Source organism: Haplochromis burtoni, unplaced genomic scaffold (assembly GCF_018398535.1).
Source record: "Haplochromis burtoni strain Fernald_Lab_line unplaced genomic scaffold, NCSU_Asbu1 Contig_114, whole genome shotgun sequence".
Taxonomy (NCBI): Eukaryota; Metazoa; Chordata; class Actinopteri; order Cichliformes; family Cichlidae; genus Haplochromis; species Haplochromis burtoni.
The window spans coordinates 1,765,842-1,788,628 of NW_024582475.1; the positions used below are offsets into that span (position 1 = coordinate 1,765,842).

A 22,787-nucleotide genomic window follows, 5' to 3' on the forward strand; every position below is an offset into this window, starting at 1 on the left:
TTTGAAACAACTGATTTATTCTTCACTGAACTCCAGTTTGTATGTATTGGTTTATGCCTTGGGCTTGGCAGGTGCACCCTTCTTTCCAGGCCTCTTCTTCGGTTTCAGCATCTTGGCCTTGATCTATGGTGAGAACAAAGAGGGGCTCCAAGTTATCAACAAATAGACATACAGTTTTTACTTTCATCTTTAACTGATCAGGCTCTTACCGCAGGGTCATGCTTGAGGATGGCATGACGTCTTGCTGTCTTGGCGTAAGGATTCAGTTTGAGCATTATGTTCAAATTCTTCAGAGGATTCTTTTTCAGAATTCTGCGGTTGAGCTTCTTGCTGTAATGACAATACAATCCACCCTTGAATATGTGAGCTTCTGCTTAACTACAACTTCAGTGAAACTTTCTGCGTCACTCAGGACTTCCATATAATCAGGGTTCAGAAACACGGACCTGAAGTGGAAAATCATCATAGCTGGCAAATAAGACCTCAGGGAAAAACTACACTGAAAAATGCTTACTTGGGTGCACGAAGTGCTTTCTGGATCTCCTCACTCTTCAGAATCCTGGTCAGATCTGTATTGGTCATCTTGTGCATTGGCAGGCTGAAGGAAGAAGAGTCAAGAATTAAAGTCCCTCGTACATGAAGGCAAAAAAGCCGTATGATAAGTTTTGTTGCTCAAACTCAGAACTTCGTTAAATATCACATAGTTCAAAAACACGGACCATGAAGTGGAAGCTCATCACTGTTGTACACCAGCATGATACACTGCACTTGTACTTTTAGAGTGCATGCTCTCAAAATACTCAAATACTCACTTGTAGTCAACCTTCAGGGAGGCAGCCTTGCGCCATGTGCCGTACAGGTCATCCAGCTTGCGGAAAGCACTCTCGGTCCAGATGCAGAACCGTCCAACGTGACCACCGGGAGCGAGCCTCAAAAGGTTCAGTTTGTTCACGTTCAGCAGAGTGATGCCTGCAAAATGCAGCACAATAATCAAACATCTGCATGTTGATGAACCAATTATCTTGAAGCTATAGTGAGTTTTTAAAGGGCAAATGACTTATTTAAGACTCAACTATACTATAAACACTACAATTACAACTCATCAGTATTCAGGCAAACTTGAAGTTACGCATGCATAAATGAAGAAAACAATTAGAGTTTAATTGAAAGCAAAGTTAGCTAGTTTTAGTATCTTGATCATTTATTCCATTTCATCCAATAGAACATTCCATTTTAACTATACCATAATTAAATGTAAGAATCATAATATCCATTTTCTAACACCGTAATAAATTCTAAATTTTAACCGGGACATTTACCGGGGATATTTCTGAAGGCTTTGGTTAAGCCAGCATCTTGGTTGTAGATAATGCACGGCCCTCTGCGCTGGATACGTCTGCGATTCCTCATCTTACCCTTACCGGCACGCATACGCTGAGAGGCATAGACCTGAGAAGAGCAAATAAAACTCCATTATTAATAATTAAATGCCCCCAGTGCCAACTCAGGAAAAAGAAGAATGATTTGACTTGGGGAAAACTACTGATGAAACTCAGTGTTCCTCAGTGTTTTGAGGTTACTGTACCTTCTTAATGTCATTCCAGGCTTTGAGCTTCTTCAGCAGCAGCACTGCCTCCTTGGTCTTCTTGTAGCCCTCAACTTTGTCTTCAACCACCAGTGGGACTTCAGGGATTTCCTCTATGCGGTGTCCTAAAAGGAAAGATTGTTAAGAATCAGTCAAAGACAATGACAGAGAAAACTGCTAGGACTATCAAAGTTACAGCATTAACTACACTTGCTCAGATTTAAAGGACATCAATACTCTGTGACAGCTTAGAGACGGCAGGCAACCGTCACTGTTCACAGGCTCAGACGCAAATTACACCATCACAGCAAGTCAAATGTTAGGCTGAATCAAAAAGGGTTCATTTTTGGTCAAAATATATTTCCATGCTGGTTTCTACCAATTCATGTCCCATTCGAACATCTTTTGACTCTTACCTTTGGACATCACAAGTGCAGGAATGGCAGAGGCGGCCAGGGCAGAGCAGATAGCATAGCGCTTCTGGGGTACGTTGATCCTGCGATGCCAGCGGCGCCAGGTTTTAGTGGGGGCAAACATACGACCACCACGACACATCTAGACCAAAGTCAAGGACCACTGACTTAAAAAACTTAAGTAAATAACTATTTTATACCTGCTCAGACTCAATGTTCATCAGCCATCTGTGCCAGCATATGACAGCAGGCATTCTGTCACTGGTCACAGAGTCAGACGCAAATTACACCATCACAGCAAGCCCACAGAATTAAGTTTGCCTCAGTATACATATTACAAAGTGGGAAAAACTCTTGTAATCATCAAGAGGATACGTTTCCAAAAGCACCCTGGCCAGAACGGTGAGTACCACCACCTCTCACACGAGGGATACGGGCCACAGCTCTTCCTGTACCCCAGGACTCAGCACTGGTCTGGTGGCCTAAAACACACATAACACATAATCTATATTGTGTACATAACACCTTAATAAAACGTTTACTATATGCCAAGTACATTTATGCACTCACCTGCCAGTTCACTGACTGCATAAGGCTGGCGGTTGTTCTTGCGCATGTTGGTGTGCACAAAATTCACCACATCAGGGCGAATAGGGGCCTTGAACACTGCAGGCATGACAACATTTTTGCCTGAGGATTCTCCTTTCTCGGAATACACCGAGATGAGGGGTCGGGCACAAGCCTGAGAAAGAAATAAACAATCGTCAGATGTATTCTGTAAGAGAAAGTTATGTAGGCAATTCAAGAGTCTAAACCTGTGTAGTATGTGTCTTTAAGACATCCAGGCATGTGACAGGAGAAAAACTACTAACTTATAATTCAGATTTAAAAGGCAGATTAATCTTGACGTAATTGCAGTTTCAATAAAATATCCCTGCTTTAACCGACACAATCAAAGTAAGGTTTCATTTAGCCAACATGAAATCTGCCTCGGTTAGCCTCAGTTTAGCTCGTTTCTGCTAAGACGACTTGGCCAGGTTGTTTAAACGTAACATTAATTGTAAATGATAACGGCCGAATATAGCGCATAGATAAATTCAAATGGCAGAAACAACCATCTAACTTTAGATGCCATCAAAATACGCAAGATCAGCCTTCAGTGATCTACCCCTGAAAGGACAGCCACACGTGTAACTTGTAGCCGCTCACTCAAAATGGCTCCTCGTGTTAGCTTTGCTAGCTGGGAGCGTTTCAATTTGCTGCTATATTACATCGGAACCTATGATTTCCAAATTCACAAAACACGCGCTTGCTTGTTCAACACGAACCACAATATGAAGACTCGTGTATTATATCACGTTAGCCTTGAAAAACATGGAAATTCTCACCATTTTCGGTAGTTATTTTCGGCTCGCCGGGAACCACACTCCTCACGGTATGGCGGCCACAGTAAAAAAGGAAGTTGGCGATTCACCCTACATGGTTTATGCCTCCGCTTTAAATCACCACTTCCGGTATCAACATCATCGTGATAAGTCCTTTGTATAACTTCATAAAACGAGCACAGGAAAATGAAAAAGAATACACTGCATAAATTATATAGCATGTTTAATTTGTCAGTGCTTAGCATGTTTAGCCAAGCAATTTTAAAACCGTTCTTAAACATGGGACTATTTCTTTACTCCATGTTGGCGCAGGAAAGATTGAACCATTTCTTTCCTCGTTATTTTTAATCAAATATTTTTTTTATTTTATTAAAAAAAATCTTGTATATTCGTATTTCTGATACATTTTCAATCTATTTTATATCTCATTATTTTATTTATTTTATGAGGGAAGTGTGTGTTCACCTATGACCCCATGTCGTCACCCTCTGCTTTTCGAGCGCGCGACTGTCAAAATATCAACAACGGATTTGTTCATTTTAAACTCGTTTAGCCACTTTCGTATGTTTTATGTACATCCTTCCTTCTGTAACAGGATACACAGACCATAATTTGGCGATGTGCTCGAAGATTATATCTAGGGCTAAAGAGTTTTTCACGATTCTTCGGTGAGTTTTGGATGCATAGCGATTCTAACAAAAAGTTAACCCTCAGAATGATGGGTGAAACAAAGTTCATTTCTGTCGTGTTGATTGCAGCTCTCTTCAGGATGCGGAAAGCAGTGATCCGTATATATATGAGGTAAATTCGTGCATTCTTAAGTAAGCTGTCGTGAGTCAATGCATCCGTCGCTGTTACAGTAATGTTGATATCTTTTGGGCTTCAGGAGGAGGTCCAAATAGTGAAGATGAACGGAGACGGAATCCCTGCGGTGAATATGTATTGTGGGAACCAGACCGTCTTCGTCTGTGAAAAAGCTGTGAGTAATGTCAGTCCTTGGACTCATTTACCATATCGTAAATATGTAGACCCAATAATAAAATTTTACTTTGTAAGATTCTACTTTTTTACTTTACTCTTTTAGGAATATTTTTACCTAGTTGTGTTTATAGCGACACAACATACAGGAATAACTGTTGACTGGCTCTGACTTTTGTTGTAAAACATTTTACTTTGTTTATCTCTAGCATCCAAACTACTAATACATCTCAAGGCCTTTTAGGCCTTTTGTAAAAGCTGTGGACCTGCTTTTAATTTGAAATCTCCAAAGGCCTGTACTGCAAAGAATGATTTGTGCTTATTCATATAACTTCAGGGCATGAGAAAGATGGTTCATGTCTTTACAAGGTGCATTACCATGGCAACTTATTCTGCAGACCTCATGGTGATTTCTATCAGAAAACAAGCGTGAGACTAATTGGACTCTTTTATAGGAATTTCTTTATTACTCTCCAGGGGAAACGTAAGCACCCCACACCTTCACCTCACATATCTCAAGATGCCCCTTGCTCCACACCTTGCCGCCTGTTGAACAATACTGTCTTCACTTGCAGTCTAAACTTATTACTTTCCATTTTCTTACATTAACCCATTTCTCTCCTTTCTAAAGAACAAAGCGTAGACTGGTTTTGTCTCGCCAGACTTTACAGGATTGTTCTGCCAAAAGATCTGTCCCTATCTACATCCTGTAACTTTCCCTGGAGCAGATTACGTTTGAGATTAAAGATCACCACATAGTGACCAGTGGTAAATGGACCGATCCTTATATCCACTTTTCTGCTCTAACTGAGTGTTCATCGTACTACAAGTTTCATTCACCCAATCACGCACACATTCATAAAAGTGCCTTGACTAACATTCTTAGATTAGATTAGATTTGATTAGATGAAACTTTATTAATCCCTCATGTGGGTTCTTTCAGGAAATTCAGTTTCCAGTAGTACAGCACCAACAGAAGTTACATGCTACAGAGTTACAGAGATGAATGGGGCAGCTCGAGGTTCAATAGTTGGAGAAACCGGGAACTACCGACCTTCTAAATAGTTGACAACCTTTTGTACCTCCTGAGCCACAGCTGCCCCGTCCTAATCAGTTCTCTGGGAAAAGGTGTCAGGATTCCTGCAAGTTCCCTTGGACCTTTGTGTGTGGATAGTAGAAGTTATTTACATTTTTTTAATAGTGTCTAAAGTATTTGTCTTTTCCTGATGAGCATCAGACAGAAATATGTATTCATAGGTAAAACCTTACTTCTTGATTTTATTTATTTTGTTCCCTTGTTTGCTGCAGCCAGTTTAAAAAGAAAATTATTGTTCAGTAAGGATTAATATACAATTCCAAAACTGGCCACCTCTTTGTATTTGTTACATTTGAATTCTATTTTTTATGTATTCCTACTCTCAGACTGTTAAACACCACGTGGGCTGCAGCTAAAAATTCATTTCATGAAATAACATTTGCAATCCACCACATTTAGAGAACAAAAGAATGAGTTTTCTTATACAAATGGCAGAAATGAATTTCCTTTGAAGGGTGGCTGGCCTCTTCCTTAAAGATGGAGTGAAGAGCTCAGTCAATTGAGAGGGGCTCAAAGTAGAGCGGCTGCTCCTCCATATCGAAATGAGCCAGTTGAGGTGGTTCAGGCATCTGACTACGATACCTTCTCGATGGCTCCTAGCTGAAGTATTTTAGGCATGTCCTATTGAGAAGATCCCCCAGGACAGCCCTAGAGATTATATCTCTCAGATGGCTTGGGAACAACTCGGTGTCACCCCTGGATGACTTGGAAGAGGTGGCCAGTGTAAGGGAACTCTTGGCTTCCCTGGTGAGACTTCTGCCCCGGTGACCAAATCCCGGATAAGCAGTAGAAAATGAATGGATGTGTCCACCAGATTCTCCCTTGTCTTAATGATAGAGCACTGATACTGAGAAGTCTCTTAACGTACATAGTTCCTTTCTTCTTCTTTTTTACCGGCTTTCCTGGTTTTGTTTTCCTTTGTAAAATTTACTCACTCCGTTGACAGTAGACTTATCAATGTTTCTAATTGGTCAGATGCTGTCAATGCTGCCCTTAGATAATGGAAAGATAACTGGGCATGTAGAGCTTCACTGTTACAGGGTTCAGGACTGCGTTTTAGTCTAGATGGGCAGAGACTTTTGGAAAAAAGGATGCAGACACACATTCACTCCATGATCTCAAAAAGTTATTTTTTGAGATCAATAATAAAAGTTTATTATTATTATTATTATTATTAAGTCTTTCCGTCCAGAATAAAACCCGAGTTCCAGAGTTTTCAAGCTGAAACTGGGCCAGTAGTGTTTCCAAAATTCCCAATTGTAGGAATATTAAAACACTGAATGTATGCTTAGATGACTAACCAGTCTCCTCCTCGTCGCTCACCATTGAATTGTGCTCTGATTTCACTAAGGTTTCAAAAATAAGCGAACCAGGTGACGAACAAATGACCGAGGCTTCAAACCTTTCTGACGGTGATGCTGATGATGCTAACGACAGTGCCCACGTACTTCAAACTGAAATGGGACCGCAGCCACTTTCAGTCATGAAAGCAAGGTGATTAGTGCTAAGACGTTTAAAATTTAATTGCAAAAGAAATACGCGCTGGTAAGATGTGCATATTTAATCCACCACATCTGACAAAGTTTTTTTCTTCTTCTTTGTACAGACAGTTTCTCTCTTGGTATACATTATCTCAAAATGCCAGCATGTCAGCTGAGGACACGAATCTTCCTTTATACCCTCTGTGGGTGCGATGCGACATGTCTGATCCTGCTGGAACGACCTGGTTTGGGGCTGAAACAGTCTGCGTGGGCACTAAAGTTACTGGTGTCAAACTGTATTCCATCACCTCAAAAGGTATTGCTTAGAAACATCACTCCTCTTTGAATAACCCATTTTTAAACATTATCAGTGCATTTACTGATGATTTGTATGTATTTGTATCACTTGTTTCTATTTTCCTGATGTTAATGTTTTTAGGTTCAACTGCAGACAAACAATCCCTCACAACCTTAGAAGAACTGAAGCAAGAGCATAAGAAACGGCATCATCCATCCTCGGTATTTCAGTTTTCATCCTCTTTTGCAAGTCTGTCTGTGCGAACGAATGCCCGTGTTCTTACACTGATAAATACTTCTAGGTGGGGATTAAAGGCAGTGCCAGGTTCAGCCTGTTTGGTTCCACTGTTGTTGAAAACACCACCATTGAGTCTCAGAGCAGCGTGACTGTGGATTTCAAATGGAGCCATGTGGAGAGTATTCTTGAGACCCCACCCCTGTCCTCTACAGCAACATTAGTGAGCAGCAATAATGACCTCTTATAATAATCCCTTCTTTCCCTTAAAAAGCTTACTTTTTATATTTCTAGTTAATTAATATGCTATTATGAATAGAAAAGGAAAACATGTATCTGGAAGTAGTACCAGCAGATGAAGCTGAACAGACACAGACTGATTTTTTAATGTGTTTATCTTTTTTTATGCAGAATATCAAAATTGCCAGTGGAGACATGAGAAGTCCCATGTTTGAGATGTATAGGGAGCTGGAGTTTCTACTGGTTTGTCTTCCACTGTAATCTAAAATGACAGCAACTACCAGCATCCACATAAATAACTAAATATATCTGAATCCTGTTATTTCAGACTCTCGCTGATGGTTTGAGAACTGGTGAGACTGAATGGATGGAACCGCTGGAAAGCACATCGCCTGTAAATCTGACCAAGGCTTACCTAGAAGGCATGAAGCACTGCTGAATCAATACATTGTAAATCTGATGTAATGCTACCTGGTACTTATGATTATTTTTTCATTTTTAATTCTTCTTTCAGAGCTACAGAACACTGCAAAAACACTGCAGGATCAGGCTGCAAGAACGCCCGAGGTAGGATGGAGCCATTATCACTAAAACATTAATTTCACAATAAATCTGCTAGAGTCTTGGGGTTTTTTCCTCTCCATCTTTTTCAGAAGACCTCGAAGCTGAAGTCTGAGACAGAAACTCCCATTTTCAACTCGTTCCTGGAAAGAGGAGATTTGGATTTTGTGGAGCAGCTTTGGGTTCGGATGAGAAAAAGTGAGTTAGGCCTTCCATTCAGGAAACTGGGATGGATTTTAGCATTTTACAAACAGACAGAAAAAAACTTTGTATTGCAGGTGTGACTTCATATCAGGACATTGGAGACTGCCTGAAGTTGGTCATTGACGCTCTAAGATATGGTGACATCAAACCCTGGGTAACAACATAAAACATTTCCGCTTTTGAAAACTTGGAGTTAGATGAGTTTGGATGTTGCAGTTGTTATTTTATTAATTCATTGATTAATTTTTTTTGTTTGTTTTTTGTTTCACATCATCCAGATTCACAGAGACAGCAGCAGTTCCCTCAGCAAGCTCATTCTGCAGTCGTACCACCAGCAGATCGAACATGTGTCTCTTACAGGCTTCACGCCTGTCAACATGCTGCTGGAGATGGGTCTGGATAAGATGAGAAAAGACTATATTAACTACCTGATTGGTAACCTTTAATTATTCATTTGGAGCTCTTTCTTTGACTCTGTGTTTGTGTTATGCTCTCTGGATGATAGGCCATTTGCAATTTGTGTTTGTTTCTTAGGTGAAGAACTGACGACTTTAAACCACTTGGTAAGCTTTACACTGTTTCTCAGTTCTTTTCAAGTGTCTGTTAGCATAGTACTGACTCTGAGTAATTTCCTCCACAGTGTTTTTACCTCAGCACGGAGGTTGATCTGCAGGAACAAGTGATCCGACTCAGGAAACTGCACCATCTGCTGGAAATAATTGTGACCTGCAGCACATTCCTTGGTTTGCCCTACGATCGTCTCTTTCTTCTCACGCAGTAAATCTTTTGACTTTTTTTCTGCCCCAGTGATATGTGACTGTGCAGAAGTATTTCTTCTTTTAAACTGGTATTTAAATAAACAATTCCCTCTCCTGTTTTTCCCCCTTTCCTGTCACATAGATTGTGTTTGCAGCACTACAGAACGTCACCTTATGATGAAGAGCACGAGTTCAAACTCCAAATCAAACCTGCCCTGATCAGTCATTTCTACCAAAAGTAAGGAATGCAAGCCTTTTTTTACTGCCTGCTTTATTGTGAAACTGGGATATTTGACCTTATTGTTTGTGAATATGACATTTTTATAGTGGACATAATCATATTGATAATGAAAATATGCAACAATTATATATTGTAGATTTCAGTTCTTTAATCCGTCTTTGTTGTTGGGGGTTTTAATCATCTAATAGTATATAATGCTAGCAGACTGCAAAGTGCAATCAATCTTTTGGCAACTCAGTGATGACACTAAACATGCTTCGGTTATATTATCGATCTAAATCTCTCACCTCAAGCTGAGGTGCAAACATGACAGATTTAAAGGAGCTGTCACAAATGCCAAGAGAGCCAATTATTCCTTTGTGCCAAAAGACAACGGTTCAACTGAAGATTTCCAAGACACTTCAAATTGAACGAGACACTGTTGGGATGTTAGTTCAAAAGTCAATGTATTATTGCAAACCTTTACATGCAGGAAGGACCTGACGAAGGCGGGGGGAAAAACACTTAACAAGCAAAAATGTCAGGCCTGTAAACCTCACCACAGTCCAATCTCGACTGAACGGCACATAAAAGTCGACCTGAATGTGACGCCCGCAGAATTCTGGCAGTCTATTATGTGGAGTGTTGAAAACAGAGATCTCAACGGCTTGCGAGAAACCACATAAAACATTTATTGAAAGTCAAAGGATATATTGGTAGATGTTAGGCTTTTTTTCTTTCTTCTTTTTTTTACACAGAATTGAGTTTTTCTGTGTTCATCTTTGTGCTCTACAGGGAGCACCCAATACTGTGGGGGGTTGAGGTGTCCAGTGGTCATGGTCCTCGTGAGGTCAGGACCTCCTTACATCTTAGTGACAGACCACTGGTTGATCATGTCATCTTTGAAACAGGTGATTTTTATTTACTGAATATATAAGTGACTAGCCCAGTAAAGTATCGATAACAATATTCTTCTTTAACTATTCTTTTGTTTTTAGACTATCCAAATGAAACCGTGAATGGGGACAGTGAGGATCCTGCTTTCTTCTCCACTATGGCGTACTGCAGCCTTGTCAACTTTGCATGAATTTATAAAACATGCTACTAACGCCTCAACAGCAAATTTCAGTCGTTTGTGTGTGTGTGTGTATATGTTTTTTGTGTGTATATGTTTTTTCCAGTCACATCTTTATTTTCACATTTTGCTGCTCAAGGAAAGACAGGAAATATTCTGCCAAACAACTTAGCTGTATCCAAATGAAAGTAGATCAGTAGATCACCTGGCGTCTTTGCAATACCAGTATCCTATAGCAGCAGTTTAATTAGAAACTCTGACTCCTTTTTCCTTCTACGCAAAACCAGTCATTTTAGAGCAAAACGCTTTACACACATCAAATCGATAAAAATCACCAGTTCTTTCAGTTCAGCTCAAATGATGTATTTATATTCACACGTTATCCAATAAAGAAGTGATGCACTTACATTTTAAATGTGTGCATATGTGTGTGTGCCGATGCTTGTGATGTATAAACACGAAAGCCTTCCTAGTTACGCCTCCGCAGCAGGAACATGAGGAAGATGGCACTGAGCAAAATGGAGAGTGTGCACACAGTGGGAACAACGATCTCAGTCACCATCTCCATGTGGCTGGTCAAAGGGTCTGCAAATCACATACACACACACACACACTCATTAAAAACTTATGGGCATCGTTATATCGTCCAAACACTGCCAGTGAAGCGAAAGCTCAAGCACAGCACTCAAAGGGTTAATACTTGTCCCGGAATCACAATTTTGGTCTAATTCATAGAGAGCATAGGGATTCCTTACCATGTATAAGTCTTAGAATATTGGCAGCAGTACTCCGCTGTTCCTCTAATAAAAGAAGAGAAAGTACTCAGAGTTGATTAATGGCACTTTAACCCTTTGAGAACTGCATGCAGCTACAGGGGAATATTTCAGAAAGCAGTGTTTTTACCAGATGACTATTAAAAGCAGTATTCTGAAAATGACTTAATATTACAAGCCATCAGCAAGCAGGTGAGGCTTATGTTTGAAATTTTGATTTCAGTTCAGATATATCACTGACTTTATTGGTGCCATTACATTACCCAGTTACATTTTTAATCTCTGCTTTGTGGGCTGAAGTGCACCGCTTTGCTTTATGCCTGTTTGCGAGTTTTTGTTAAAAAAGCTCTTTTAAAAGGAGCAAAAGCTTGTGTTTAATTGCAGGTGTTAAACGCAGGAGCTTGTTAGTCAGAATTGTAAACACACAATTGCAAAGTGACAAAAGAGAAAAAAAGAAATCAGATTGTTAGAAATAGGAAGCATGTACCCTCAAGTTCTAAACTTCATCATGCACAGGCCAAACCTTTGGCATTTCTGCATGTTCCTGGGATTTTCTTCTAGCTGGAGGGGCAAACAAAGAAGATATCTCAGATCGCCTGTAACAGATTCTACTAATCAATTTTTAAATTTCAACTATTCTTCTTAACACTATTTGTCCGTGCATGTTCTGAGATGGCTGAAGAAAAGAAACAGATTTATTATTTTCATTGTTATAGTGTTCAAATTTTTAGGACATTTTTTTGTTTGTTTGTTTGCTGTTTTTTTCCATATTTTGGCAAGAATCTTTATTTGTTTACCCCTGCTAGTTGTTCAACCCTATATAGTTAGGAACATGGTCAATGATGTTACAGACGAACTGACCTGCAGCTAGAAGCTGATTGCTGGAAGAGCACGTCTCAACTGCCTTTCGCCTCCAGTTTTCAACCTGTGGAGGTTCACAAGACAGTCAAATATAATCAGAATAAACCATGTAATGAAAAACCCCTCAGACTGGCAGGGCTTTGTAGTCCTTTCTGCTCACCTCTCTTTGATTGGGAAATCCATTGTAGCTGATAATGCGTTTGTAAAACTGAACAGAAGCTTTGGGATAGCGAGGCTTGTTTTTGTTCCTGAAGTCCACATAGTACAAGCCAAATCTCTCAGAGAAACCTTCATCCCACTCAAATTTGTCCAGCAGCGACCATGCAGTGTAGCCCTTCACATTGACTCCGTCTTTGATAGCTGGGTGACAAAGAGATCAAAGAGCTTGATAACTACAAAAAAGTAATTTCAATTTAAGACAGTGGGCACATTTTTGCATTTTTTGTTCAATACATGTGAGCTCATTCACCTTTAAGCATCTCATTGATGTAGTCTTTGTAGTACACTATCCTCCATTCATCACAAAGCTCTGTGCATAACATCTTCTCAGAGACTCCATTTGCAGTCACATAAATCATTGGGTTCCCATACTGAGTCTAGATGAGGATGAAATCAATATGAGTTTTTTTTTTTTAAGTAAAGAGTATGTAGCACAAATATCAATGAGTAACCTTGACAAAATTGAGCAGACGTCTAAAACCCCAGGGCACGGCATAGAGCCACTCTGATCCAGGGTCAGGCCATCTTGGGTCAACTAGCTCAGCCAGGTCACGGTCACTAAAGTAGTTGCTGCTGCTACGGCCCGATGGGTTGTTTTTTTGGGTGATGTAGCGGGTGGTGAAATGACCAATGCCAAGGAAGTCACAGGTCCCCTTTATGTAGCTCTTCTCTTGAGGGGAAAATGTGGGCAGTCGAGACGTCCCGAGGCCCTGCTGGACACTCTTTCTCCCTGCACATTGCCACAAATAGCAATTATTTAATTCCTGTTATATAAATAACACTAATTTAGGAGCATTTACAGTTTAACATACCTATGAAGTCTTTCATCACTTGAGGGTAGTCGCCATGAAAGATCGGTGTGGCAAACCATCCCAGGTGGAACTGGACATATCTCTCAGCTGCTTCAATGTCTTTCTGGTTGCTGATATCCACCGGTTCTCCCCATTCCCCCGACAGAGAGATGCCAACCAGACCTACGGATTTAAACAGGAGCTCTCAGCAATTAGAAAATATAATCTTTTTAGTGGTAAACGCTGACTTTCATTTTCTTTACCTTTTTGCTTCCCCCTCCACTGTGAGTCATACGTGTGCCAAACTTTAGCATGTGCCTATGAAAAAAGTATTTTTTCACATTTCACTTTAAAGTCTTTATTAATTACTGTGTAGTTTTTATACTGTAATTGAATAAAAGTGACGTCTTATACCTTAATGATATGATGTGCAGCTCTGTATGCTCCCGTTCCCCTCAGCCTCAGTCCAGGAGCGTGTTCCCCCGTCTCATAACCTTCAACAGCTACAGACTGGTACATGTGCATAAATGTGCATAAATACAATACTTTTAATGCTGACGGGAGTTAAACTTGTGCATGTATTTGTTGTATAAATATTTCTTGTAAATGTACCCATGGATTGTTGAAAGTGATCCAGTACTTGACTCGGTCGCCAAATCTCTCAAAGCACAGGTTAGCAAATTCATTGAAATAATTGACCATGCTTATATTTTGCCATCCACCATATTTCTCTTGCAAGACCTATAAAAACAAACAAACAAAAGAAACATATTGTTTAAAAAGTTATTAAGAACAAAGTTGAGGGTTCTCTGTATTTTGCTTACAAACCTGTGGAAGATCCCAGTGATACAAAGTAACAATCGGAGTGATTTTGTTCTCCAGTAGGTGGTTGATCAGGTGATCGTAGTACTGTATTCCCTTTTCATTTACATGGTCAGCTGGAAAGAGTGTTTTAGCATGGATTACTTTTAAATAAAACCACATTCTGCCAGTTTATTTCATCAAAAGGCTTAACATCAGTTACCCACATTTTATGCCAGTGGGAAGGAGTCGAGGCCATGAGATAGAGAAACGATAGTGGTTAAGCCTCAGCTCCTTCATCAGAGAAATATCATCCTGCACAAAAGGCATACACTGGATTACTTGGTGTCCTAACTACAAACCTTCCTCTCCTTACACCTCAGACACACCACACCTGATCGCCCTACCTTGACTTTGTAGTAGCCCTCACAGGAGAAATCCCCAGTGTCATTTCGTTGGATCTTGCCTTTCTTATGACTGAACACGTCCCAGATGCTCAGTCCTTTTCCATCTTTGTCCCAGGCTCCTTCTGTTTGATAGGCTGAACCTCCGGCACCCCACGAAAATCCTGAAAAACAAAACGTTAGCAGATCTGGGTTACACGATCACAGTTTAGGAGGACTAATGGCACTAAATACAAAATGAATAAAATGTAACCCCACTGAACAAAACGAACTGTGTGTACCAGCTGGAAAAGTGCCATAATAGAAGGAGCCGTGGTGGTTCTTTGTCCAGTCGAAGTCCTCAGCCGCAGACACACACAGCACCAACATAAGCACATGGCACACACCGACTGCACAGCGGGGCAGCATGGTACTTTTGAGCCTGCAGCACAGTTCGTGTCTCACTCTGCTTCAGTCGCTCACTACCACCTAAATACAGATGAGAAGCATTCAGCACCCACACTTAATGACAAAAAGAAGCGTGGTCTGGAGTAAACATGTCATATTCAAGCCAAAATGCACACATGCTTGCAAACCTTTCAAATAAAACCTGTGTAAAATTGGTATAATAACAATAAACTATCACCAAGTTGTCTGGAAGCATCCAATGTGCTGGACTGTGGGGGGTCCCACGTCCATAATGCAAAGCCAAATGGAGCTTTTCAGACTCAATGGTCTGTGAGCTCATCTTGCTGAGGCAGACAGATCCCATTCAAACTACGGTTTCACCTCTGTAAGCAAAGCTAATGTTGGAGAGGTTGATATATTTACAGTGCACAATCACACAACAATGGATGAACTTTTCCTCACAAACAGGCAAATGTAAGAGGACCTTACAATTGCTGCTATTTCTTTTGTTTGCAAATTTAACTTAAAAGTAAACCCAGTTATCTTTGCAAATAATTTCCAGGTGTTCAGGAGCATCATAGCAAAACAGGAGATACTGCACTGTAAGCATGAAAAATTGAAAACAGAAATATGGCAAAGCATAAATACAGCCTGAAAATGTAATGTGCCTGCATACTAATTCTACACACTTCTGCCTATGTTCACATCTCTGCTGCCCCCCTCCCCCCCCCAACTTTTGTTTAAAAAAAAATATTACAGTATTTTTCCCCATTTGTTACCTGTTAACCTTACGAACAAGGCATTTGCAGGTCTGCGCAGTGACTTTGGGGTGAATGGCAGCTCTCTCCTGGACTAGCAGACCCTGTGGACAGCTGTTATTTGTGCAATCTCTATTATACATTCCCTGTTGTAGCACCACCCTTCTCCAGAGCTGTCCCTGCTGTCAGGATGAAAGCTGGCCTTATTGTGAGGCTCGCTGTATTGTTTTAACTGTTTAGAAAATGCTGAATGGTTTTCTCGTGGAAAGTGTTTGCACTGCACTACCCATTTGCCCGGGTCAGGTTAGGACACGAAGTGAACACAGATGTTATCTTGAAGTGTACACTGTAAAAAAAACAGGCTGGTGAAAATGTATGCAAAACATTTATTTTGTGCTTACATAATACAGACATACTATCTCCTTATATGGCCCAGCCATACATTTTCATCAACAGACACATCTCAACATCAGACCTTCTAATTCTCAAAGTGGGTTGATGCTTTCATTCTCCGAAAATACACAATATGTTTAGAAAGCTATGAGTTTCTCATAACACTGCCTCAAAGCATTTCAGCAGCAGATTTCCCACAAAGTTTGACATATGACTAACATGGTGTGAAATCCTGGTGACGTGCCTTAAATCCAGCAAAAGAGGAGATATTGCTAGCACCGGACATTGTGACACTGCTACTTACTCCACCCAAATAAATAAAACGTCTTCAGTGATAATACAAAACAGGTGAACAAATAACAGGCATCTGTTCATGTTCTTCTTCAGTGGTGTAAATACTAACACTGATGGATCTCAGTAATCTTCTTCCTCCTCATCCTCCTCAGGCAAAAATCCGAGTTCGTTGTCATCCTCATCCCCCTCCTCATCTTCCTCCTCCTCCTCCTCCTCATCCTCCTCCTCTTCTTCTTCTTCCATATCATAATCTGCCGCAGCATTCAAGAGGAGTTTGGTTCGATTAATCTCACTTTCATCATCCAGATTAACCTCAACCTGAAACATTCAACAACAAAAAAGAAAAGAATTGATGTTGAAAGGTGAAAACTTTACAACCAGTTGTCATAACCAGACACAGACATCATGCAAAAGTGTGGGGGTGGGGGAAAAATAAGCAAAGAAGAGATTGGGTCAGTGTGAGTCTGTCTGGCTGATGGTGCAATCTCTTGAGACAATATCATCAATTGCTCACTTTAACCATGAAATCAATCATAATCACATGCAGAAGCAACAAGTTTATGTTTCAGGGAATCCCACTCTGCAGCCTCTGAATTACTGAATTAAAACAAAAAGGACAAATATCCCAAGACACATATAGTACCTCTCTAAATATAAACTACTGATAAAAAAAGTTAGCTGCACTCTGACTAAATGACTGTGCTCCCCTTAAGCAAATTACTGCTAGAGAAACACAGTTATTTGGTCTTGATATGAATGAAAATGACCGATTGTAATAGTCTCCAGTGTTGTGTCCTTTCCTGGTGCAGAGATCTACCTCAGGTTCGGGCGATAAGCGTTGAGAGGTTCCTTCTTCTGTTTGAGCATTAATAATAGACTTCAGGGCCCCCTCTTCAAACTGAAATGCAGAAGAAGCACACAGGACATAAACTACAGGTATGTACACAAATTCCAGCATGCTTGTATTTTGCAGCTTGCACTGACCTTTAACCTGTTCAGTTGGTCCTGTAGCATGACTTTGATTTTTAGAAGAGTCTCCTCTTCCTTCTTTAACTCCTGCAGACGGCTAAGCATATTTGCTGCTGCAGTCAGACCATTCCTCAATACTGAGAGAGAAACCAGACAGCACAAGGATGCTTTACAAAGCTTTTTTTATTTGATTATTCGCTCTCCGGTACCTTGAGTTTACTGTACTAATTCTATTGCCAACACGTTTGGCCTTTTCTGTCTCATCTTTTAACATTTAATACCACTATATTCAATATACTTAACAACTCAGCAGGTAGTATTAGCTGGTCAAAATATCAATTTTATAGTAGACTACAACAATGCATTAATCGCAGCCAGTTATTAACAGATCAGTATTTAATGTCCGCAACAACACACTGTTTCTGGAAATTTTGTAACATGATTTTGTTATTCCTAGCTAGCCGCTACAAAGAGCACTTTGGAGGCAAAGCGTGTATCCCACATAATAAACAGTTTATGTCCCCAGGTGAGTAACAAAAACAATTTTAAGACAATTACCTCCGTTTATAAATTCAGCCTACAACTCCATACCAACGCCAAAATTATTGAAACACAGGATAAAGTGCCTCCTGAAGCTTCTTATTTAGGATAGGAAAAGCAGCAGAGATGTTGTGCTACAGCTACGGCTACCGCTACTAGCCAAACTTTGGTTCCTGTGCTGTCATGTCCGGGTTTAATGTGCCTTCACGTCCTGTCGGACAAAACAGTTGTTAAATAAGACTGTCACGGCTTTACTAGATGCAGCAATACCCATCTGTAATTTCACGCTTTTCTTGTTTTTACTAATTAACTAGATTCAGTTTGATGTTGTTATTTTTGATACTCTATTTGTATTTCTTCCTCTTAAAAGCCAGTAATACAATTTCACATAGGCATTGAAAGGCAGCATTAGCGAAGTGTTGCACATGGTGACATCTTGCGGTAAAGTGGCAGCAACTGCAGCCTTGTCCTTTTTGCTTCCAGAAACCCCAGTGACCAATCTGCTTAGAAGCAAATGAAGGTTTAAGACGGTAAGAAAACCTAGCTGTTTTTGTAACAGCGACTGTATAAACTCCTGTTAACAAACCGCAGCAGTGGTTACAGCACCTGGTTATCAGCTGACTTAGTTAATTAAACAGTATCAATGAAATTCTTTGGTACACCAGTTGAAGTGGTCGGTGTCAACTTTACAGCGCCAGGAAGCCTAATATGTAACAAATGTAGCCCACGGTGTTAGTTCCCCTTATAAAACACAAAGGTCATGCTAGTGGGAGACAAACAAGCCTTTAAGGGGACGAAGTGAGGCCTATTGCTGCTTGCTGTAAATTTGTCTGTAATGTCACCTTAAGTAAGGTGAGTGACATTTTAATAACAAAGAGTTTGCTAACATGCTGTAAGAAATTTTGCATGAAGCCAGAAGCTGGGCACTTAAAATCCCTGCTATGCCACAGAGTACATAGGATCACCATGTATGCTGAGGTTGACAGAGACGGAGCACTGCCACTATATGGCAGTTTATCTAAAACTGCCATATAAGAAAATATTCAGCGATGCAGCACATTATCTGCAAACAAACAAACAAACAAACAAACAAACAAACAAACAAACAAACAAACAAAACAAACTCCAGTACACTGAAAGGGAACAAGAAAAGTAGATGATGAATTCAGTGAAAACACAATAAATTGCAGATGGAGCTCACTGATGTGAACAAGATCTGAAACGGCTCTTAATCAGTCTTCAGAAATGTTTGAAGAGCCCATTAGGGTCTTTATAGGATTTATTTCTAAGTCCATCCAGATGTGTGTGTTGATAATCACAGCACAGGCACCAATATGGAGCTCAGCCAAAAGCAGAAGACATACAGTACCTCTCTGTTCACACACGTCAAAACAGGAAAATTAAGAATTTCCTAATTATCCTTCATATATTAAAACTTGGCTAGTTTTTGCCATTAGTTCAACAGTTTTTTCTTCTTAGCAACATAGAGATCAGGAATCAGGGTTATAGCTGGATAACATCACCATGGTAAGAAAGGATGGGTGAACTCACTGTGTAGTCACACACAATATATATAATATACACAGAGTGACACATTAAAGGAAAAACCCGAACCGTCAACTCCTACGGTGAGAGGGTCATTTGGCTCTGGAAGCTTCTCTCTAGCAATATATACCCAATTGCCACTTTATTAGGTACACCTTGCAAGTACCAGAATGGACTTCCTTTTGCCTGAAGAACCAGCTTAAATCTTTGTGGCTTAGATATAACAAGGTGCTGGAAACATTTCAGTACATTGTTACACCTTGTTGTTTTCATGTTAATATGCACCAAAATGCTGCAGCGTTATCGTATGCACATCCATGATGTTCTCTATTGGACTGAGATAGTGAGTTTGGAGACCATTTGAATACAGTGAACTTCCTGTGATGTTGGTCATAAAGCGATAGATGTAGTCAGCAACAACAAATAATCCCCACACTTGCTTGCCACACGTGCTTTTATGTTCTTTGCGTCAAATTCTGATTATGGTTCAACATGTTCATATGGAGATGCTCTTTTCCATAACTTAGATGAGTTAGTCTTGCCTTCCTATTAGCTACAAGCAGTCTTCCCCATTCTGATGCTTGATTTGTAGTTAAGCAGGTTGTTTTGACCATGTTTACAAGCCTAAAGTTGCAGCCATTGGCTGAATAGATATTTATATTAACAAGCAGTTGAACAGGCGTGTCTAACAAAGTGACTGACGAGTACAGATCTGTACTGTGCTTTTCTAAAAACATAAACAAGATCTGTGGAATTATTTTACCATTGCAACTAAAATGCAATGATTGCATCCTGCAGCTTCATTGCATTCAAAATTTCCAAAAGTAAAATAAAACACACTAATATCTCATCTCTTTTTCTTTTTTTCTTTTTTTTAAAGAAATGGATGAAAAACACTATATAACCAGAATCTTCAAAGACATGAAAGCTCTCAGGTCTTTGCACTGAAATAAGTTAAAAGGTTCTGTTTCATTAATCTTGTGTTGGCCAGCTAATGGATTAATTGACAGTACTGTACATGTGCTGTGTTTGTATGAGGCCATGTAAAAGAACATTATTGTTTTATGAGCCAAGCACATGGGAAGCTTTGGGAGGCAGAAATTGGAGCTCCATGTCAGCACAGTTGTGACCTTGGGGATTTGGGGGTCATATGAATAGGTGCTCTGAGGTGTGTGCCCCAATATTGCAGCTGCCAGCCTCCCAGCACACGCACAAGACGCCTGCTGTGGCATGAGAATTTTACTTGGAGCAGGTTTCATCAACTCTGAGGTGGCTAATGCTGGACAGTTATCACTCTGCTCCTTGTGAGAGACAGTTGTTTTCTCCTTGTCAACACACAGACCGTATTGCAGCTACATTGCAATTTCTCCCCAGTCAAAGCGCTTCTTGGCAGGGCTTGGGTCCTAGTGCTGAGGCGTTGGTGGCAGCTGAGGCTGGGGCTCAGACTCCATGCATGCCGCTGCCAGTGGTGGTCTGCTATGCCTATGCAGCATTTGAAGGTGCTCCCACTGTCTGTGGAATGCAGCGCTGGGCATTTTGGAAGAGGGGCCCTCGAAAAGGGAGAGGAGGAAAAGGGGCGGGAAACTTAGAAAGAAAGACGAGGGGAGGTGACCTTTGAACAGTGCCACCAGGAAATTATGACTCAATTTTCAACTGGGGGAGTGAAATAGAGAAGGTATATGCCAGTTATATGCCAATGAGCACTTCTTACTGGTCCTCTATCATGTGGGCCATTTCAGGGTTTTGTTTTTTGCAATCAGGAGTGAAGATCAAGAAATGTTGAGCTGGGAGATCAAGGTTTATAAGGCTTTTAGCTTTTAGCAAGCAGGGACACTCCATTATTTGAAATCTGTTGGTGGTTCTTTTTCTTCTTTTATTGTCAGATTCAAGGCCTTATTAATAGTCTGGGAAACAGTGGGGATTGATTAATCTGGGCTGGGAATGAATAGAACTTGATGTAGTTAGTTCAAAAAACACCACCCTTTTCTCAGGTTTTTAATGGCAGAAGCTAACATGCAATGCAGGAACAGAACTGGTGGTGGTGGTGTGTGTGTGTGTGTGTGTGTGGGGGGGGGTGTCTTACTTACTTATTTACTGATTGTAAGAGAGCAGTGAAAGGTATGGGAAGCTGATGGGGTTGGTGAGTCACTGTAGAATCACAGCTAAGCAGCACCAGCCCCACGTTCCAAATCATAAAATTTTATTTTTTACTTTTTATCTGCACCTCCTCTCACAATATATGCAAGGCAAGGCAAGGCAAGGCAAGTTTATTTGTATAGCACAATTCAACAACAAGGTGATTCAAAGTGCTTTACAGAGACATTAGAAACAAGAACAAATAAAAAGCATGATTTAAAATTAATATACACTGCTGTGCTACTTTGTCTAAACATTGTGCCATGGTGTTTTTGACCTAATATGTATTGGGACACATTTTTCTTGCATACTAGCATGGCAGTGTGAATACGCCCAAGAGTGTGGATTGCATTGTCTGTCATTTGGTACTGGTCCAGGAACAAGTCTACCAAAGCTTTACTCTTAATTGCTTTTATGTAATAAAGTTGCTTGACTGTAATGCATTGCAGGTCGGGCCATCTATAGAAGATGGAGGGAAAGGTGGGGGTTGTAGCTCTGAGACGTTTCCTCTTCAGCCCAACGGCGACGCAGACATGAGCCCAGCGTGCCTATAAAAAGAAAGGGCTTGTGTATCTGCTGGAGCCTTTGTTTCCAAGGAACTAGCTAAACCTTAACATTTCCTGTTCTGAACTCCCACACACATATTCATGCAAAGTGGCATGCACAAACAGTGGGACAAATCTATTAAAGTGCTTTCGCTGTAATCTGCACAATCTTGTGCACATAAGCAGAGTCTGAAAGACATGGATGCATGCTTTGATGGTGAATAACTGTACTGATAGAGATCCATGTTTCACAAATACACATTACTAAGCTTGAAAAAACAAAACAAAATGCCTACAGAGGTGTAGTCTGCGCATTCAGAAGAAAATATTTCTTCATATTTTATGTAATGTGATCACTGTAATAAGCAGCAGCATGTTAGTGAGCGTGTAGAATAAAATGGAGATTTGCCTAAGTTCTTTATGAAACCTTTCAGACTGTGTCAACTACCTCCCAGTGGGCATGCCTGTCACTGAATCAGAAAGAATGATTGATAATACTGTTAATCTCTAGATTAACCGCAACAGTGCGGTATGAGCCACTGTGTGTTTTTTGTCTATCAACACTCGCATGTGTACGTGTAAGTGTATATTTGGGTGCCCTCTGCAGCTATAATGCTGTCTTCATTTGTCATGCAAGTGTAGTAAAGGCCAAGCTCTATTCCCTTGTCCTGCTGGGAAATTTGATCGTTGTTGCAGTCAGCGTTTTATAAATCCGAAGCAATGAAGTTCCAGGAGATAGTCAGTCCTCTATTCTCGACAGTCTTCCTACTCTTGACAGAAAGCATATTTGCTCCATAATCAGGATTGATGTCAGCCCGATTGTGAGGTGTTTGTTGTGCTTTT

The 22,787-nt window shown here is 40.4% G+C and overlaps 3 protein-coding genes and 4 non-coding genes across 12 annotated transcripts; 1 reads left to right on the forward strand and 6 right to left on the reverse strand.

Annotated features, from left to right (window-relative positions):
• On the reverse strand, positions 1 to 3,517 carry rpl4 (ribosomal protein L4). Its single transcript, XM_005928801.2, has 10 exons — positions 3,387 to 3,517; positions 2,569 to 2,740; positions 2,374 to 2,480; positions 2,002 to 2,140; positions 1,586 to 1,710; positions 1,320 to 1,449; positions 813 to 969; positions 515 to 598; positions 210 to 330; positions 1 to 123 (listed from the first exon to the last, which is right to left on the reverse strand). The coding sequence occupies exons 1-10, from the start codon at positions 3,387 to 3,389 to the stop codon at positions 52 to 54; spliced, it is 1,110 nt and encodes a 369-aa protein (XP_005928863.1). The 5' UTR covers positions 3,390 to 3,517; the 3' UTR covers positions 1 to 51.
• On the reverse strand, positions 405 to 471 carry LOC121814991. The gene has a single exon (XR_006054715.1). It is a non-coding gene; the product is annotated as a small nucleolar RNA SNORD18 (small nucleolar RNA).
• LOC121814990 lies at positions 675 to 745 on the reverse strand. Its single transcript, XR_006054714.1, has one exon. It is a non-coding gene; the product is annotated as a small nucleolar RNA SNORD18 (small nucleolar RNA).
• Positions 1,797 to 1,895, reverse strand: LOC121814993. The gene has a single exon (XR_006054717.1). It is a non-coding gene; the product is annotated as a small nucleolar RNA SNORD16 (small nucleolar RNA).
• Positions 2,200 to 2,298, reverse strand: LOC121814992. The gene has a single exon (XR_006054716.1). It is a non-coding gene; the product is annotated as a small nucleolar RNA SNORD16 (small nucleolar RNA).
• Positions 3,518 to 3,865: 348 nt separating the features above from the next.
• On the forward strand, positions 3,866 to 10,943 carry zwilch (zwilch kinetochore protein). 2 transcript variants are annotated; one of them, XM_005928806.3, is made up of 18 exons: positions 3,866 to 4,051; positions 4,142 to 4,184; positions 4,270 to 4,362; positions 6,809 to 6,951; positions 7,064 to 7,254; positions 7,378 to 7,457; positions 7,538 to 7,693; positions 7,882 to 7,953; positions 8,039 to 8,132; positions 8,225 to 8,277; positions 8,364 to 8,469; positions 8,550 to 8,629; positions 8,754 to 8,910; positions 9,010 to 9,038; positions 9,116 to 9,252; positions 9,376 to 9,471; positions 10,249 to 10,364; positions 10,452 to 10,943. In XM_005928806.3, the coding sequence occupies exons 1-18, from the start codon at positions 3,954 to 3,956 to the stop codon at positions 10,538 to 10,540; spliced, it is 1,833 nt and encodes a 610-aa protein (XP_005928868.1). In that variant the 5' UTR covers positions 3,866 to 3,953; the 3' UTR covers positions 10,541 to 10,943. The 2 variants fall into 2 exon arrangements, with proteins under 2 accessions (XP_005928868.1, XP_005928869.1); XM_005928807.3 differs by having other exon boundaries at positions 8,367 to 8,469.
• lctlb (lactase-like b) lies at positions 10,122 to 17,895 on the reverse strand. Of its 5 annotated transcripts, XR_316199.3 has the most exons (19): positions 17,737 to 17,895; positions 17,194 to 17,315; positions 17,027 to 17,107; positions 15,544 to 16,527; positions 14,659 to 14,845; positions 14,381 to 14,541; positions 14,201 to 14,288; positions 14,001 to 14,110; positions 13,785 to 13,913; positions 13,587 to 13,682; positions 13,436 to 13,490; positions 13,194 to 13,355; positions 12,834 to 13,111; positions 12,632 to 12,758; positions 12,323 to 12,522; positions 12,163 to 12,226; positions 11,789 to 11,862; positions 11,284 to 11,328; positions 11,050 to 11,113 (listed from the first exon to the last, which is right to left on the reverse strand). XR_316199.3 is itself a non-coding variant. In XM_005928802.3 (18 exons), the coding sequence occupies exons 5-18, from the start codon at positions 14,783 to 14,785 to the stop codon at positions 10,998 to 11,000; spliced, it is 1,758 nt and encodes a 585-aa protein (XP_005928864.1). In that variant the 5' UTR covers positions 14,786 to 14,845; positions 15,544 to 16,527; positions 17,027 to 17,107; positions 17,194 to 17,315; positions 17,737 to 17,895; the 3' UTR covers positions 10,122 to 10,997. The 5 variants fall into 5 exon arrangements, 4 of the variants coding, with proteins under 4 accessions (XP_005928864.1, XP_005928867.1, XP_005928866.1 ...); XM_005928802.3 differs by lacking the exon at positions 11,789 to 11,862 and having other exon boundaries at positions 10,122 to 11,113; XM_005928805.3 differs by lacking the exon at positions 11,284 to 11,328 and having other exon boundaries at positions 10,122 to 11,113.
• Between the last annotated feature and the right edge of the window lie 4,892 nt (positions 17,896 to 22,787).